This window comes from Gopherus flavomarginatus, chromosome 1, assembly GCF_025201925.1.
Source record: "Gopherus flavomarginatus isolate rGopFla2 chromosome 1, rGopFla2.mat.asm, whole genome shotgun sequence".
Lineage (NCBI taxonomy): Eukaryota > Metazoa > Chordata > Testudines > Testudinidae > Gopherus > Gopherus flavomarginatus.
The window spans coordinates 117,753,403-117,769,806 of record NC_066617.1 but is presented as its reverse complement, the minus strand read 5'-3'; the positions used below and the strand labels follow the sequence as shown (position 1 = coordinate 117,769,806).

Sequence of the window (16,404 nt, the reverse complement as noted above, 5' to 3'; positions counted from 1 at the left end):
TGGTCTGCAAAATGAACCATTTTGAGAACTAGCCAGTGTGGCATATTGAAGTGTTGGAAAGGGAGATCTCCATGGAAAAATATTTTAGTGCAAAATGGTCTGCAGATTGGAAAAAGTTTGAGAACTACTATCCTAAAGAGTCATAGAGTTCAAAGCAAAAGGGACCACTTGATCATCTAATCTGACTGCCTGTTTATCACAGGTCACCAACACCACCCAGCATCTACTAAACTAGCAACTGAAATTAGACCAAAGCCTACAGCCCATTGGAGACTAAATTATTATGTGCTACAGGAAGACAACAGGAGTGACCAAGGTGCAGTAATGACTGAGACCCTTGCAGTGGCTGGGAATTGATTGATAGAGATACCCGGATGATCCCAGCAAATGACCCATATCCCATGCTGCAGAGGAATGCTCAAACCCTCAAGATCACTGACAATCTGACTTGAGGGAAAATTCCTTCCCAACTCCACATATGAGGATCAGTTAGACTCTAAGCAGGTGATCAAGAATCAGGCAGCTATTTAAGTGTGCATGAGTGGAGTAACTAGAGCAGATTAAGACCATTAAAGCCAATGGCATTCAGTGCAGGTGCAGCAATTTGACTGCATGGAATTTCGTGTAGGAACTGAAAGAAATTCAGCCCACCTGCTCACCCAGGCATTTTGGTATTATTATTGCAGTAGTGGGTGGGGAACAGAAACTATGTAAAGGACCTCCTAGATATGTGATAATTAGGGTGAAGGGAAGAAATTAAAGTATATGTTATCACTACAGAAGTCTTGCAGGGCAGGAAAGAGAAAAGTCTGACTTTCACCCAGCCAACGTCCTCATGAATTTACAAAATTTCCTGTTTTTCATGTCTTCAACTCTTCTAAAAGAGATAAGAGAATTCCCCCTTTTCTCATGCTGCCAATGTATGCAAAAAATGCTGGTAAACCTATTAGCCGGAGGTAACGAAGTGTTTGGGTTTTGTGTTCTGTTTTTGTATGTTTAATGATGAAAAACCCCTTCTAGTGCCAATTTTGACTGGGATGGTAAGGTTGAAAATTCATTAGACCCTGAAATGGAATGAATTCAGAATCTTTTAGCTTGAGAACTATGATCTTCCAGTAACAAGTCTTTTTTTATTTTGTTTTTCAGAATGATGACAACTTCTTAAACATTATCTATGAAGCTTATCTCTTCAGTGTGAGAAAGGCAGCAATCAAAAAGTCTATGTAAAATAGAATTTTAAAATTAAATTTCTATGACTTCCTGAACTCCAGGAAGAAAAAGTCTCTCATGCCAAGTGGTGTTACATTGTTTTAAAACTTCTGCCTTTAAAAACAATAAAGATGAAATAAATGGTCCTAGACTTTTTAGTTACACTTTAAATATTGCTTGTTGGCAAGTACATACTGTACTAAGAAATGTGTGGGTGGAAACTGCTTTCCTCAGGGGAGAGTGTAACAACGCTGCTAAAGACTTAATCACAAAATATCTTAAATTATTTTTCTTACATAGGCCTGTTGCTAGATGAATTATATTTCCTTCATATAGACTCTGTTCTCAGAGTTCATTTTTCTTTTTATTTATGGCTGTGGTTATTCATGTGGTTTTTTTTTCTCAGATGTTATCACTTCCATTACTCAACACTATTTCACAATGGACAGTGCCCATTCCTGGCCACCATGTGGCAGTGTTGGACTGTTTTTAAGCATATGAAGCTATTGATGACCTTTTGGAAGAGGAATGGTGTTTTGAAATGGGGGTTGTTCCATCAACTTTTCTAACAAACAAAAAAAAAAGTTTCAAAGAAAGTGGTGACATTTTTCCTCAATTTTTTAATGAAAATCAGTTTCTGTTTTGCCTTCAGAATATTTATAGCCAGCTATAGAAATGGAACTCTGAGGAGTTTTTTAAAATAATACGGTGGGCCTTTTGTTTGTGACTGTTCTTGCTGTTAATGTAGATCTTATGTGGCATTAGCGTCATGTTTCTGTGCTTCTGCATAATCATAAGCAATATGTAAACTGGTCAAGAAAACAGTTACTTGGTTTACAAGTTTTTTTTTAGTATGTTCCAATGATCCATTTATAAAGAATATAAAATGGATTAGCCAGACTGTGCAGTGCATTCATTTTATTACCACGTGGACTAAGTATTTAGTTCTGAAAGGTCAGTTGTCAAGTTTAAGCTCTGAATTTACTATACTTCCAAACTTGTATAGGAATGAAGTAGATTACAGTGAGCAATGTGCTCCACATTAACACATTTTTAAATCAATCAGACTAAACAGACAAATGTCGTGTTTTTAGTTCTTACATACTTCAGTGGCAGATGGTATATGTAAAGCCATGGTTTGTTCATAGTCCTTATCGAAGAAAAAATCAGTCCAAATTTTTTTCTACTCTGTAATTCTACAATATAAAAACGGTACATTCTTACTCACCAGAACTGTTTCCTATGTGGTTTCAGAGCCAGATTTATTTATTGTATCGTCAAAAGTATATTTTTACTGCTTTACTCCCAGTACTGTCAAGGCAAATCAGCAAAGTCTTTGTCTACATGGGCATATGTATTCAGTATTATGTATGTTGTGAATTTAAACTGATATAGTTGTTTGGTTATATAGTTGACCCACACACACTCTAATTCTGGTACAAGAGTGGCTTTTTTTGGTTTAATTTGTTGTTTGGAAACGGGTTTAAGCTAAACTGAAAACAACCATTCTTATACCAGAATTATTATGTCTACATAGGGGTTATACTTGTGTAACTATGTAGAACTGGTAAAACTTTCCCGTGTAGGCAAACCCTAAGAGAACAAGGTGGATTCTATTTCTTTTTGGTAATCAGCAAAATGCTTTAGTAAATTTCAGTCACTTATAACCTATACAAACCCACTGAAGGCAACAGGTTGCACAGATATCATGGAGGGCATACCTTGAAGAGAAGAGGCCTTATTCTGATCTCACATCCATTATACAGAGGGGTGAGTCTATTGACTTCATTGAAGTCCATCTTGATTCACAATGGTGTAAGTAAAATTGGAATCAAGACCAGTGGGTTTGCATGAGTGTAATCAAGGGCCTGATGTAATTTGAGGATGATAGACATGTATAGCTAAAGACCTAATTTGGCCTGTAGAAGCTTTATTACTAATGATGTGCTAAAAGGAATTATCTCAGTTTGACTGTGATACATCCCAAATAGAGTTTTTTGCAAGCCTGTCACGGGGAAGCATTCTTATAAAATAAGCACATTTGATAAAGGCATAACTGAGATCAAATGATGCCATTTTTGCATTCGCTTTTCAGAGTAGAACAGCATTTCAAGAAATTCTAAACTTAAAAAAAATTACTTTAAACCTTGACCTTTTCAGCATCCTCTTGGTATGCATCAAAATAGTGGTATTGGCTCTCTTTCAAATTGATAATATACTTGACCTAAAAAAACCAAAAAACTTTGAAACAGACATTGTCTTGTAGGAGCAGACAATGTGGTATCACAGAAGTAAACTGTGAAGTGTCTTTTTCTATTCTTCTGGTCACATATGCACAATGTAACATTTCAGAGTTCTTCTTCATCCACCCATGGCTCACTGCGTGAGGGAGAAAATGCCCAGGATTTCTCAGGAGGCAAATATTCATCTCCTGTGGGAGAGCTAGGACGAGAAGAGGTGAGATGGACCTGTTCTCTTGGCTGACTTGTGTGTTTACCAAGAGGAGCCGGGGGGGGGGGGGGAGGAAGAGAGAGAATGAGGCTTAGAAAGAAATCCCAGATTCTTGGCTGGAGGAAAAGAAGGATGGTGAGATCCACCACAAGGGTGAAGTCAAGCTTGCATGGTAGCTGAATGTAGAGAGTTTTGGGTTGGGGGGAGTGACTGGAATAGTATCTGGTAGATGTGGTTAAGAGAGGAAGGAATGAGCAAATTGAAGTATCTTTGTGTCAGAATAAGGCCCCTATAATCAGAGCCATCCACAACTGTAGAAAACCCGGAACTTCTCCAGACATTTCTTACCCAACAGCTGAGTTCTTTAATGCTATATTCTGTTTAATAACGGGTTTGTTTTTAAAGCTTAAAACCAAATACCTGGTTGTTTTCCTTTACACAGCCCATGTCTGCATGTGTGTCAGAACCCTTTCTGTTAGGTTTTGTAGGTCACCTCAAAGCTAAAGTGGTTTAGAACAGTTGGGGTCTTTGAAGTGCTTTGGTATTAAGGCACTCTTAACAGCTTAAGGGCTCCTGAGTTTTAAGGCCTCCTGAGGTAAGAAGGCCACCTCAGTTAAGGCAGCGTTGCTGATGTGATAGCAGTGCTTTTCTCTACCCTGCTTTTATCTCTTCTAAAAAAGAAAGAGGCACGCATGCAAATCAGGAAATGTGAAAGGATCAAGTGAACATGTTGTAGAAACGTCCATGTTGCACGTCTGTCATATTTTATTCCTCTTTAGCCATGATTCTCTTTAATATGCTACTGTGAGGTTCAGCAGGCTCCGTTAACACTTCTGTAGAGAACGTAACTTTCTGGGATTTCCTTTTTTTATATGCTATACTACTCAGTCTTACTATTGCATTTGTGTTAATTTTCAATTTAATTTTACTTTTTGACTGCCTACAAAACTCCTTATACATAAAAGTCACCGGGAAGATGGTAAATAGCAGAAACCCAGTGAAGTGCTGGAGCATGATCTCTGATTAATCCTGTCTCTGTCAGTGTTATAATTATCATGGAAATATATTATACTCAGTGAAGGCATCCAAACCTGTCGCCAGGCTCCTTTCATAGAAAATTCAAATCTTTAATCTGATTTTATGCATTAATTTCCTGTTGCTTTTCCTTTTCCTTTCTTTTTTTATTGATGCAAAGGGAATAATTACAATTCTACATTAAAATAAGACTTTCGAGGAGAGTACTGTAGCTAAGTAGGGGTGTGCTAGGTCTAAAGTGAAAGTCTGTTTAAATTGTGAGGAGCTCTGTTTCAGTTGCCAGTGCAATGAGTTTCCTGGCTTCATCTTTGTCCCTCTGGGGCTTTAAACCCACAACACACAGATTGGCAAATTCAGCAGTCTTTGCTGAGAAAAAGCCTAAAACTAGATTAAATAGAGGTTTTGCAGTACAGCATTTTAGGATCTAAGATAAAAGACTGTAAGAGGACATCTCTTCCCAGGCGGGTTCTTGAGTTGTGTAAGTACAAAAAAGTAGGATTCGGCTTTCTTGGAATGAATATTGAACTGAACCATAAATACTCTGACAAACTATCATAAATTCTACTAATCCTGGTAGGTAGAGTAAGAACTTTTAAGATGAATGTCCCTTAAGACTTCTGCCCCTTTTCCAAACTGCTACCACTGATATTCCTAACGAACTTGTTCTGATCTCTAGACACATTTCTAGGTTCAGCTGGGAAAAAGGAGGAAAAAAAAGGAATCAAATATTAGCTTCATGTTAACAAACCAGGGGACACTGCTTCCCTACTGAAATTAGTCCTCTAGAGATACCATACAGATTGAAGTACAAATCCAGTCTTGAATCTTTTAATATATGCATCAACCAGTTTAGCTATCTGGAAGTGCATAAAGACATTTTCTGTTAAGACTTTCCTAACAACACATACTGAACCCCTAACTTGTCCCAGAAGACCACGGTTAGATAGTTTAGGGTTTTTTTCTAACTCAATATCTACGCTTTTAGTGTCCTTCAAAACATACAACCATAAAAGGTCAGATTTTTATTTTTAAAATGTTGACATTCCTGTCCCTCTGGAATAGAGTAGGCAGATCCAGAAATCCATGTCTAAGTATAAAAATAAATGAGGTATGCAGGGAGATCTACGAAATGGATTCCCATTGTCTGTGTAACTCAGAATAGCACTGAATAGACAAGGTGCGGCATGTAAAAGAAAGAGAAGCAAAATTTCAGGTTGCTATACAAGATAATTTCTGGAGAAATATCCCCAAGATACCTAACTGCCACCTCCTTCTAATCATCTTGGAGAGGCTTCCAATAGGAAATAATCGAGTTAATTCAAAACAAACATTGCATGTAGAGGATGCAAAACTAAGAAGGCTGTTTATTCAGTATATTTGTATTCATAACACCAATATAGTATGGCTCAGAGAAAACACTGCTGGTAAAGTGTGACTAAAGAGAACACAAGATATGGAACAGATCAGTGAGTTGCTTGGAAAATACAAGAAAAAAAGATGTGGACCATGACAAAGTGCTAAAACTACTGTTGTGTACCGAGAAAGATGTTAATCTCCCATTTAGACACTGAATAAATAAATAAGGACACCTTCTGTACCAAATTCTCTTTACTGTGTATGAAAATTACATGCCTACTTGTGGACTGCAGAGTGTATCAAATGGCTGCGTGTGATTGCGTTACTACATCAAGCACTTGAGGTCTACTCATGAAGAGCACTACATATAAGCTAGGTATTATTCCACAGACACAACCTGCAGTCCTATGTATGTATTTTATCTCTGTACTTTCCTGTAACTATTGCTGTAAAGGAGATAAGAGGAACAGTTAAGTTCTTGGTAGCACACTCAGCCCAGGACCACTCAGGCTGGAAACAAGATCTTCTACTCATTTGTACATCTGGCTGGCAACCTGACTCTTCAACAGTCTTCCTCTGTCTGCTTAAGATGATAGCTCCACTCCCTCAGCTGGCAAGTTCTCTACCCTTGCCTATCACATCACTTCACAAACAGTCATTTCCCTTGTCTACTTCCACATTCCGGTTCCTTAGTGGGAGAGACAGAGAATCCAGTTTCCTGAAACTTTACACAGGCATCATCAACTGGGATTCTGTTACCGTTAGGCACTGTTCTGTACCATGGTCATCAAGTAGGCTCTTGTCTGTTTCCTTAAATACTATCTTAAAAGAAGAACAAAAACGTTTAAAGTAGGATATTATGTGGTTGTAGAGAAGAACTATAACAGGACTCTGTCACACAGGTTCTGTTAGCAGCAGCCTGAAATTTGTATTAGAGCAGGGGTTCTCTGACTTTTGTACTCCCACAGCAAGCTTCTGAGAACAACCCCTCTCATACATTAAAAACTTTTTTTATATATTTAACACCATTATAAATGCTGGAGGCAAAGGAGTTTTGGTGTGGAGGCTGACAGCTCGCGACCCCCATGTAATAACCTTGCGACACCCTGAGGGGTCCTGACCCCCAGTTGAGAACCCCTGTATTAGAGACTTAATCATGTTGGTGTTCCAGTGCCTACTGATCTGTGGACGTTTTCTGTACCCTACACTATTAATTGTCCACCGAGAGTGATTTGTCTGTTTGTTTTTGTTGGGTTTTTTTAAAGGTCCTGTGAAGGAAAAGAGCAGGCACAAGTTTAGATGATTTTAGCTAAACTCAAAAAAATCCAGGTATGTTTTCATTTGGAAGTGGCTTCAGTAATGCAACCCATGCACCGAGCAATCTATAAAAATAATATCTACATGAAGCAGACTGTGGTCTTAAGAATCCAGTGGGGCACAGGGTGGATAGCTGAAAGTAAACTGGTTGGGAGCTCTGTGAAAGGGATGGGAAGCAGAGTGATCATATGAGTGAGTGTAAATCAAGGAACAGAGCTAAGCCTTGCATGAAATCCAGCTCTTTGCAGACTGGGAAATACCAGAGTGCCTGAGGATGAGAAAATAGGGAGTGCAAATCCTGACGCATTATTTAAAAAGTGAGTGAAAACAGTAGACAAGAAACTTCATCCATGGGGCATTTGCCAAAAGAGACTGAGATTGAAACAAAGGGGAAAAGAATAACGTAGGAAAGGACAGACACCAGAATAGAGGAGGATATTTTAGCTTTGAAGGTGGCAGGGAACAGAGGTGAATTATTAACAGGGATCCAGGAACTATTAGCAACCAAGAGAGCCACCAGTTGTATAATGGTAGCTCAAGTTGTGAAAGGTGAACATAAATTTGTAATGCACAAAGGCATTTTATTTGGAGGACTACCTCATGGCTGACCTTCCATCACTAAGTCTGGGATGACCTCTGCCACAGGTACAAGCTTGTTACCTTTTCAGAGGAGAAGGTTGATGGACTCACAGGCTACCTGAAGAGAAGACAGGACAATAGGAAAGCAATGAGACAGAAGAAACACCAGGATGAGAAAAACTGCCCAAGGAGATTAAAAAGGAAGGAACTCTCAAGTTTAAAGCAGAGAGAACTCAACAGAGTCTGAGCATGAATAATGAACTGAAAGTGGCATGAGAGTGGGCCAAAAGGGGAGTATGTGAGATGGGTCAGTACAAAGACCCCAGAGAGAAGGAAACAAGGGGCCTGGTGATAGATTTCATACTGCAAGTAATTGACCAAATGTTCCTGTGTGGGGAGAAATTCAGAAGGTGTGGCCTCTCAGAAATAGGAACCTACAACATGTTCATAGATTTACCTAGTCACAGAGACTAGGTGAGATTATTAAATCAGGCAGATAGAACCCTTTCAGCATACTGCACATTGGAACCGGCCAGAAGGCTAAAGCAAGAGATTGAGACAATTGAGAATGACCACTGAGACATGAGCTGGGAGCGAAAGGACAGCGAGCTGTGCAGGTGATACTGTACTTATGCTCCGAGAGTCATTGGAGATTGTTCTTGCTATACCAAGAACAGGTGGTCAGGAAGATATTCTCCTCAGCTCTACCATAATTAATGTGATATTGGATATATGAAGAACTTACATGGGAAAGATAAGAAGTGTAAGGCACAGGATGGAGAGCCAGGGCAAAGGTTTGGTCAATGTTTATTTAGTCTGAAGTGATCTGCTCACTCTTATTTGATGTACAATAATGTATCTGATTGCCTGCTCCATTGAGTTTCTTTGGATTATAACCTTTTAACTTGCTTTAACTGCAATAGTGTGGAAAACAGCAGGAACTCTCTGCTTCTATATACTTTGTATTTCTTCAGCACCATTTAGCTACAGATCTAAAAAACACCATACTTACAAACAAGCTTCATGACACTGCTAGGAGGGAGGGAAATATTATTATCCCCTTTTAAAGACAGAAGAATTGACACACAGCGAGGTTAAGTAAGTGACTTGATCAAGATTATACAGGAAGGCTGTGGCAGAGGTGGAAACAGAACCCAGCTCTCCTGCCTCCTAGCCACTGGGCCAGTATTTCTCAACTCTTTCCCACCTAGATCCTAAAAACCTTCCATCACTTTTAGCCATAACTTATCCACTTCTCGCAACCCTCCATAGCCTCCCAGAGCAGCACTTCTCACAGATCCAAGTGCTGTGTGGGCAGGAAGTATGGGAGGTGCTTACACCGAGGCTTTGTCTACACTGCCTGCGTAAGTCGACCTAAGTTACACTATTCTAAGTTTGTGAATAACGTAGCTGGAGTTGATGTAGCTTAGGGTGACTTTCTGCAGGTGTCTTCGCTGTTCTGCGTTGATGGGAGATGCTCTCCCCTTGACTTATCTTACTCTTCTTGTTCCGATGGAGTACCCGAGTCGACAGGAGAGCACTCTGTGGTTGATTTAGCGGGTCTTCAGTAGACCCGCTAAATTGACCCCTGGTGCATCAATCGTAGCAGCATTGCTCCCAGGCAAGTGTAGACATGCCCTGAGACTGGGAGGGAAAGGAGCAAACACAGGGACATAGAGGCAGCAGAAGAACAAGGAGGAAGCAAACTGCTTCCTTCCTTTCCTATCCAAGCTCCCACACTGGGTCTTTGCAAATAAAGAATTTCTGATATTGTTTTTTCCCTTTAGTCACTGAGTGTGACCTAGCAGGAGCCCCCTCGCAATCCCCCTCCTGGTTATGACCCACTGGCTGAGAATCTTGCACATGAGAAAACTGTATCCCTTGTGCTGCAGAGAGAGAGGAAGAACAGGAAAATCAATAATGCCAGCAGGGCACACTTAACAAGGACAATATTTTCATATGCAATTCCTGTATCAGATGGAAAAATTACCTTCACTATGAAATGTACCATCTTCAGCTGTATAACAGAGCAAGCTAGAGAAGCCAAATCAATGCAACTTGCCCATTATCTTCCCCCATCCTATTAGCCTCTGCTCTGTCTTCTTTGAGTGCTAGCTCAGGTCGATTCCATACTAATTATGCACATGCACAGTTGCTGGAGATTTTTCCCTTAGTGGTATCCATAGGACAGGGGCGGCTCCAGGCACCAGCGTAGGAAGCGTGTGCCTGGGGCAGCAAGCCACAGGGGGTGGCCTGCCAGTCACTGTGAGGGCAGCAGGCAGGCAGCTTTCGGCGGCACACCTGCAGGAGGTCCACCAGTTCCATGGCTTCGGCGGCAATTCGGCAGCAGAGATGCTGATGGCGCGGCACCAGCGGACCTCCCACAGGCATGCCTCCAAATCCTCATCCCCAGTGGACCGCCCGCAGGCATGCCCCCAAAAGCCGCCTGCCTGCCATGCTTGGGGCAGCAAAAAACATAGACCTTCCCCTGCATGCACGTACACCCACATAAGGGGCACTGCCAGATCCGCACCCTCTGTTTCTTCATACTGCCCTTGGTGGTTGCTTGGAACAACCTTCTTGCTCTCACAAGGCTTTCCTAACAATGGTTTGTTCTCTGACTTATTGTTAAGGCTGCAAGTTTGTCACAGAGGTCACAGAAAGTCACGGATTCTGTGACTTTTTGGGACCTATGTGACTACTTCAGCGGCTGGTGTGGCTGGCCCGGGGGTCACCCAAGCAGCTTGGGCAGGTCCTGAGCCAATGGCATCAGCCGTTGCTGGTGTAGTCTTGGGCCACCGCTCCCCACACACACACAGCAGCAGCAGCAGGAGTTTGAGTGTGGGAGAGGTCTCAGAGTTGAGGGTTGGGGTGCAGGAAGGGGTGAGAGTTCCCAGCCAATGGGAGTTGTGGAGCCGGTGCTTGGGGTCAGGGCAGTGCACAGAGCCAGGAGCTGAGGGAGGGACATGTAGCCACTTCCGGGAAGCTGTAAGGAGCCAGGTAGGGAGTGTAACAGTCCCGCCAATCCCCCACCTCCAGCACCAGTGGGAGTCCAGGGCTGCTCCCTCCTTCCAAGCACCTGCAGCACTCTTAGGCCACCTCTCCATGAACACCCTTTGGCCCCGTCAAGATTAATCAGGGGTATATAGTACAGGTCATGGACGGGTAATGGGCCTTGAATTTTTGTTTACTGCCCATGACTTGTCCATGACTTTTACTAAAAATACCCGTGACTAAACAATAGCCTTACCTATAGTTTTTGTATTCAGCAAATATAGTTACAAGTTAGTCTTAGTGTACATAGTATAGATAGTTGTCTCAGTCATAGAGGGATGTCATCCCAGGGTCTGGGCATGCCCTGGTCTCTGATCTTCAAGCCATGCTCCTCCTGCAACAAGTCTATGCCTCTGAGCTGTCCACATTCGGCCTGTCCAAAGTGCCTCGGGGAAGCTCATATTAAGGAGAAGCATACGATCTGCAGGGGCTTCACACCAAGGACTCAGAAAGACTGAGACGTTCACCTGAAGGCTCTGCTAATGGAGGCAACCCTAAGACCATCTGAGCCATCCCTCTCCGAATTGGCACTGAGTACTTCGGCCTCCACCGGCACCGTGCTCTTTCTTGCACCATTCTCCATTCCTGGTGCCAAGGAAGAAGCACAAGAAACAGTGTGCCCGAGTCATACTTGAGATGTCAAGGCATACAAATCTACCCATTCATTGACAATTTGCTGATCAAAAGCTGCTCCAGAGCTCAGGTTCAGCACAGCACTGGCATAGTATGGGCCACCAGTTGGGCACTGAGCCTGTTAATAAATGAACAGAAATCAACACTAGTCCTCGTGCAGAGAATAGAGTTTACAGGGGCAGTGCTCAATTCCACTCAGACCAAGGCCTACCTGCCAGAGGCCCGGTTCTGAACTATGTCAGATCTAATCACCCACATCACAGCTCAGCCACTTACAACCGCCCAGATGTGCCTCAAGCCGCTAGGTACCATGGCAGCATGTACTTACATGATGCAGTACACATGGCTATGCCTCAGTTCCATACAGATGTGGCTGGCGTCAGTTTACTTCCCGGGCAGACACCACTTGGATTCGGTTCTCACAATTCCGTCAAATGTCTTAGCATCTCTGACTTGGTGGATAGACCCATTTTTGGTGATGAAAGGGGTGCCTTTTGCTGCCCTCTGCCCCATACCCATCAGTAACCTTGGTTTTGGATGCTTCAGACCTGGGGTGGGGAGCCTACCTTGCAGATTCTAACCTGGGGTCTCTGATCCCAGGAAGAACTCTCCCTGCACATAAATGTTGGGGAACTCAGAGCAATATGCTTGACCTGCCAAGTGTTCCTTCCCCAGCTCTCAGGCAAGGTCATGCTGGTCTTGATGGACAATATGGCCTCAATGTTTTATGTCAACAAGCAAGGGGGAGCTTGTTCCTCAGCCCTGTGTCAAGAGGCCCTCCGACTGTGGGACTTTTGTGTGAACCACACCATTCACCTTGAGGTGGCACACCTTCTGGGAGACCAGAGTGCATTGGTGGATCACCTCAGCAGGTCTTTTTCCTCTTGTTACAAGTGGTCTCTTCACCCAAAGGTAGTCAGTGCTATCTTCCAGAAGTGGGGGACTCCCCAGGTGGACCTGTTCACCATCAGACAGAACAGGAAATGCCACCATTTCTGTTCAAATCATGGGCTCAGCAAGGGCTCCCTGTCCGACTCCTTGCTGCTCTCATGGGCAAGCAGACTGCTGTATGCCTTTGCATCAATCCTCTTCATTCACAAGGTCCTCCTAATGATCAAGAGGAACAAGGTGAAGGATATCATGATAGCTCCATTGTGATTATGCCAGCACTGGTTCAGTACGCTTCTGGACCTCTCGGTAGGAACAACACTAGAGCTCCCACCACTTGATTTCGCAAGACAAAGGCCAGTTGCTTCATCCAAACCTTGCCTCCCTACACCTGACGGTGTGGCTTCTATGTGGCTAAACCCTGAGGAGTGGGCTGGCTCGGATCAGGTCCAGCAATTCTTGCTAGGTAGCAGAAAACCCTCCACCAGGGCTATCTACTTGGCTAAGTGGAAACGTTTCAGTTGTTGGGACTCTGAATGGAATCTTTCTCCATCTTGGTCTTCCCTGCAGTCCATCTTGGACTATTTGCTCCACCTGAAGCACCAGGGTCTGGCTGTGTTGTCAGTCAAGGTTTACTTTATAGCGATCTCTGCCTTCCATCATCCAGTCCAGGGCAGATCAGCCTTGTCCCAAAAGGTGGCGATCAGGCTCCTCAAGGGTTTGGAAAGACTCTACCTGCAGGTTCACGACTTGATTCCATCACGGGACTTAAACCTGCTCCTGATTCCATCATGAGACTTAAACGAGGCCCCACTTTGAGACGCTGACATCTTGTTCACTACTGCCCCTCTTGTGGAATGTTGCCTTCCTAGTGGTGATTACTTCAGCCAGAAGGGTCTACAAAATCAAAGCCCTGATTTCAGAACCCCTTTATACAGTGTTCTTCAAAGACAAGGTGCAGCTGTGCCCCCACCCGGCCTTCCTACCAAAGGTGGTGTCACAGTTCCATAACAACCAGGACATTTTTCTGCCTGTCTTCTTTCCAAAGCCTCACAGCACCGATGAGAAATGTTGGCTATATACTTTAGACATTAGACGGGCCCTGGCCTTTTATATCGAAAGGACTAAGCTCTTCCACAGGTCTACACAACTGGCCTCTGGCCATCGTGACCACTCATTCCACAAGAGCCCAGGCTTCTTCAGTACCATTCCTCATGCAGATACCAGTCCACGACATCTGCAGGGCCACAACATGGTCATTTATTCATACATTCATGTCCCACTGTATGTCATCACGCAGCAGGCCCGTGATGATGCCAATATTGGTACAGCAATCAGCATGTCCGTGAACTCTGAGCCCACCTCCAGGGATACTGCTTATGAGTCACCTAACTTGGAATCATCATGAGCAAGCACTCGAAGAAGTAAAAACAGTTACTTACCTTTCGTAACTGTTGTTCTTCGAGATGTGTGGTTCTTGTCCATTCCATGACCCGTCCTCCTACCCTCTGTTGGAATTATTGGCGAGAAGGAACTGAGAGGGTGCAGAGTTGGTGGCGCCCCTTATACTGACGCATGTGCACAGGGCTCCAGAGGGCACTAGGGTTGGCCCTGCATATACCACTAAGGGAAAAAGCTCTGCAACTGTGCACGTGACACATGGAAACCTAGCATGGAATGGACATGAGCAACACATCTTAAGAGCAACAGTTACAGAAGGTTAGTAACCATTTTCTCCTCCAATTTCTGAGGGACCCTAATATGATTCCTGCTGGTGATAGAGGTGCTGTTGCACTTAGGCCTTATAAATAGGGCCCTACCAAATTCACGATCCATTTTCGTCAATTTCATGGTCACAGGATTTTTAAAATAATGAATTTCACTGTTTCAGATATTTAAACCTGAAATTTCACAGTATTATAACCCTGGGGGTCCTGGCCCAAAATGGTGTTGTGGAGGAGAGAGGTCGCAAGGGTATTGTAGGGAGGTCATGGTATTGCCACCCTTACTTCTGCGCTGCTGCTGGCGGCAGTGCTGCCTTCAGAGCTGGACTCCCAGCCAGTAGCCATGGAGCTTCCTGCAGCCGAGGTTGGTTCCCAGAGATGGGTCTGACCCAGCCTCAGAAGTGGCCCGTGCAAAGGAAGAGGAAGGTCTGTCCTACCCCACCCCATCCTGGACTAGCAGCTAGAGCCCTGCACACAGTAGGAGCCCCCAGCTGGGGCACCCTCAGCCTTGCCCTCCTCAGCTTCAGACCCAGTGCTTGATAGTTGAAGGGGCCTTGGTCTGGCTGTGTGTGTGGATGAGGATGACCACAGCATCCCCTGGACCATGGGTCCCTGGCAGTCACCCACTTGCCCACCTGTAAGGCCAGCCCTGCCCCCCCCCCCGAATTTATGATCCCACCCCATACCAGTTCACCCTCACTTCTGCACTGCTGTTGGCAGTGACACTGGGCTTCCAGCCAGCAGCCACTGCTCTCTAGCTGCTCTAGAAGCATCTTTCCCCACCACAGCCCTGAGTGTCTGTACCGCACTTAATAGGCTGCTGCGCAGTCATGCAGCTTAGAGGGAACTTAGTCCATGACATGTTTTTCATGGCTGTGAATATGATAGGGCCCTATATTTTTTTTTATGCCAGGTGACTGCAGCATCTCTATGGGAGTTTTGGAGGCTTTGTGATGGGTCTGTCCATAGATGAGTGATTGCTTCAGGCATTTCAGACAAGAGCAGATGAAAATTTGTATGGAAAAGGGAAGAATCTGTATATAGAAACATAAGTTTGCCATAGTGGGTCAGACCAATGGTCTGTCAAGTCCAGTATCCCTCCTCTGTCAGTTACCAATAATTGCAGTTTCAGAGAAACCCCATGGCCCAGAATAATAGTGATTTTAGCCAATGGATGGCTGCATATGGATGCTAACATATCTTCCTGATCCTCTGAGATGATAACCTTATGCTCTGAAACCGGAGAATGAATTATACTAAATTTGTACATGTTATAAAATTATCCAGGCCTTTTAAAAATCTAGCTGCTACAAGTTATGCAATGGCTTCCTGCAGCAGTGAATTCTACATGTTGACTATGTGTTTATATCATATTTTATTGTTGTGATAATCTCATATAGAAGGAAAGTGAGGAGTGGAAAGTAGTTGTGATCCTATAATCTGGACTAGCTACACTTACCACCTGGCCATTGGTTGCATTTGAAGTGTCTTCATTGATGTGCTAAGCTTTTCTCAATGCATGAGAATCACAATTCATAGATTCCAAGGCCAGCAGGGACCATTGTAATTGTCTAGACTGACCTCCAGCACAGCACAGGCCATAGAACTTGCCCAAAATATATCCTAGAGCAGATCTTTTAGAAAAACATCCAGTCTTGATTGAAAAATTGTCACTTATGGAAAATCCACCATGACCCTTGGTAAATTGTTCCAATTTTTTACCCTCACTGTTAAAAATGTACACGATATTTCCAGTATGAATTTGTTTTGCTTTAACCTGCAGCCATTGGATCATGTGCATATACGATACGTGACACGGTTATGCATTATCTGTGCCAGTAGAGGCTGCCACACACCTCCTTAACAGTGAGGGATAGCAACTGAAAATGTTAATTTAGGCTGCGGAGGGGTGGGGGTGTTGAGGGTTCTCTGTATAACCTGCATATTGCCAGCATTCCCCAGGCAGCAGCTCTCTGCTGAATGGCTTCACTCACTCTCCATCCATCACAATCTCTTAGATGTGTTCATCGTTTCTTGCAAAGTAAGACATTGAAAATGAACAGACAGCACAGTTTAATAGCTGTTGTAACCATTCAGAGCAGTAGTATTCCATCAATTTTTTGTGTGTGTAATCTAAACAGCACACGTTTTGCTGTTG

General features: G+C 43.5%; 1 protein-coding gene across 6 annotated transcripts in view; it reads left to right on the top strand.

Annotated features, from left to right (window-relative positions):
* The window catches only part of DCP1B (decapping mRNA 1B), a 66,131-nt gene extending 64,771 nt beyond the window's left edge, over nucleotides 1-1,360 (top strand). For all 6 annotated transcript variants that reach the window (XM_050920834.1, XM_050920850.1, XM_050920840.1 and 3 more), the window contains one exon: nucleotides 1,147-1,360. In XM_050920834.1, the coding sequence (XP_050776791.1) occupies nucleotides 1,147-1,227 (81 nt within the window). In that variant the 3' untranslated portion in view covers nucleotides 1,228-1,360. The remainder of the gene's footprint in view (nucleotides 1-1,146) is intronic.
* Nucleotides 1,361-16,404: the final 15,044 nt, after the last annotated feature.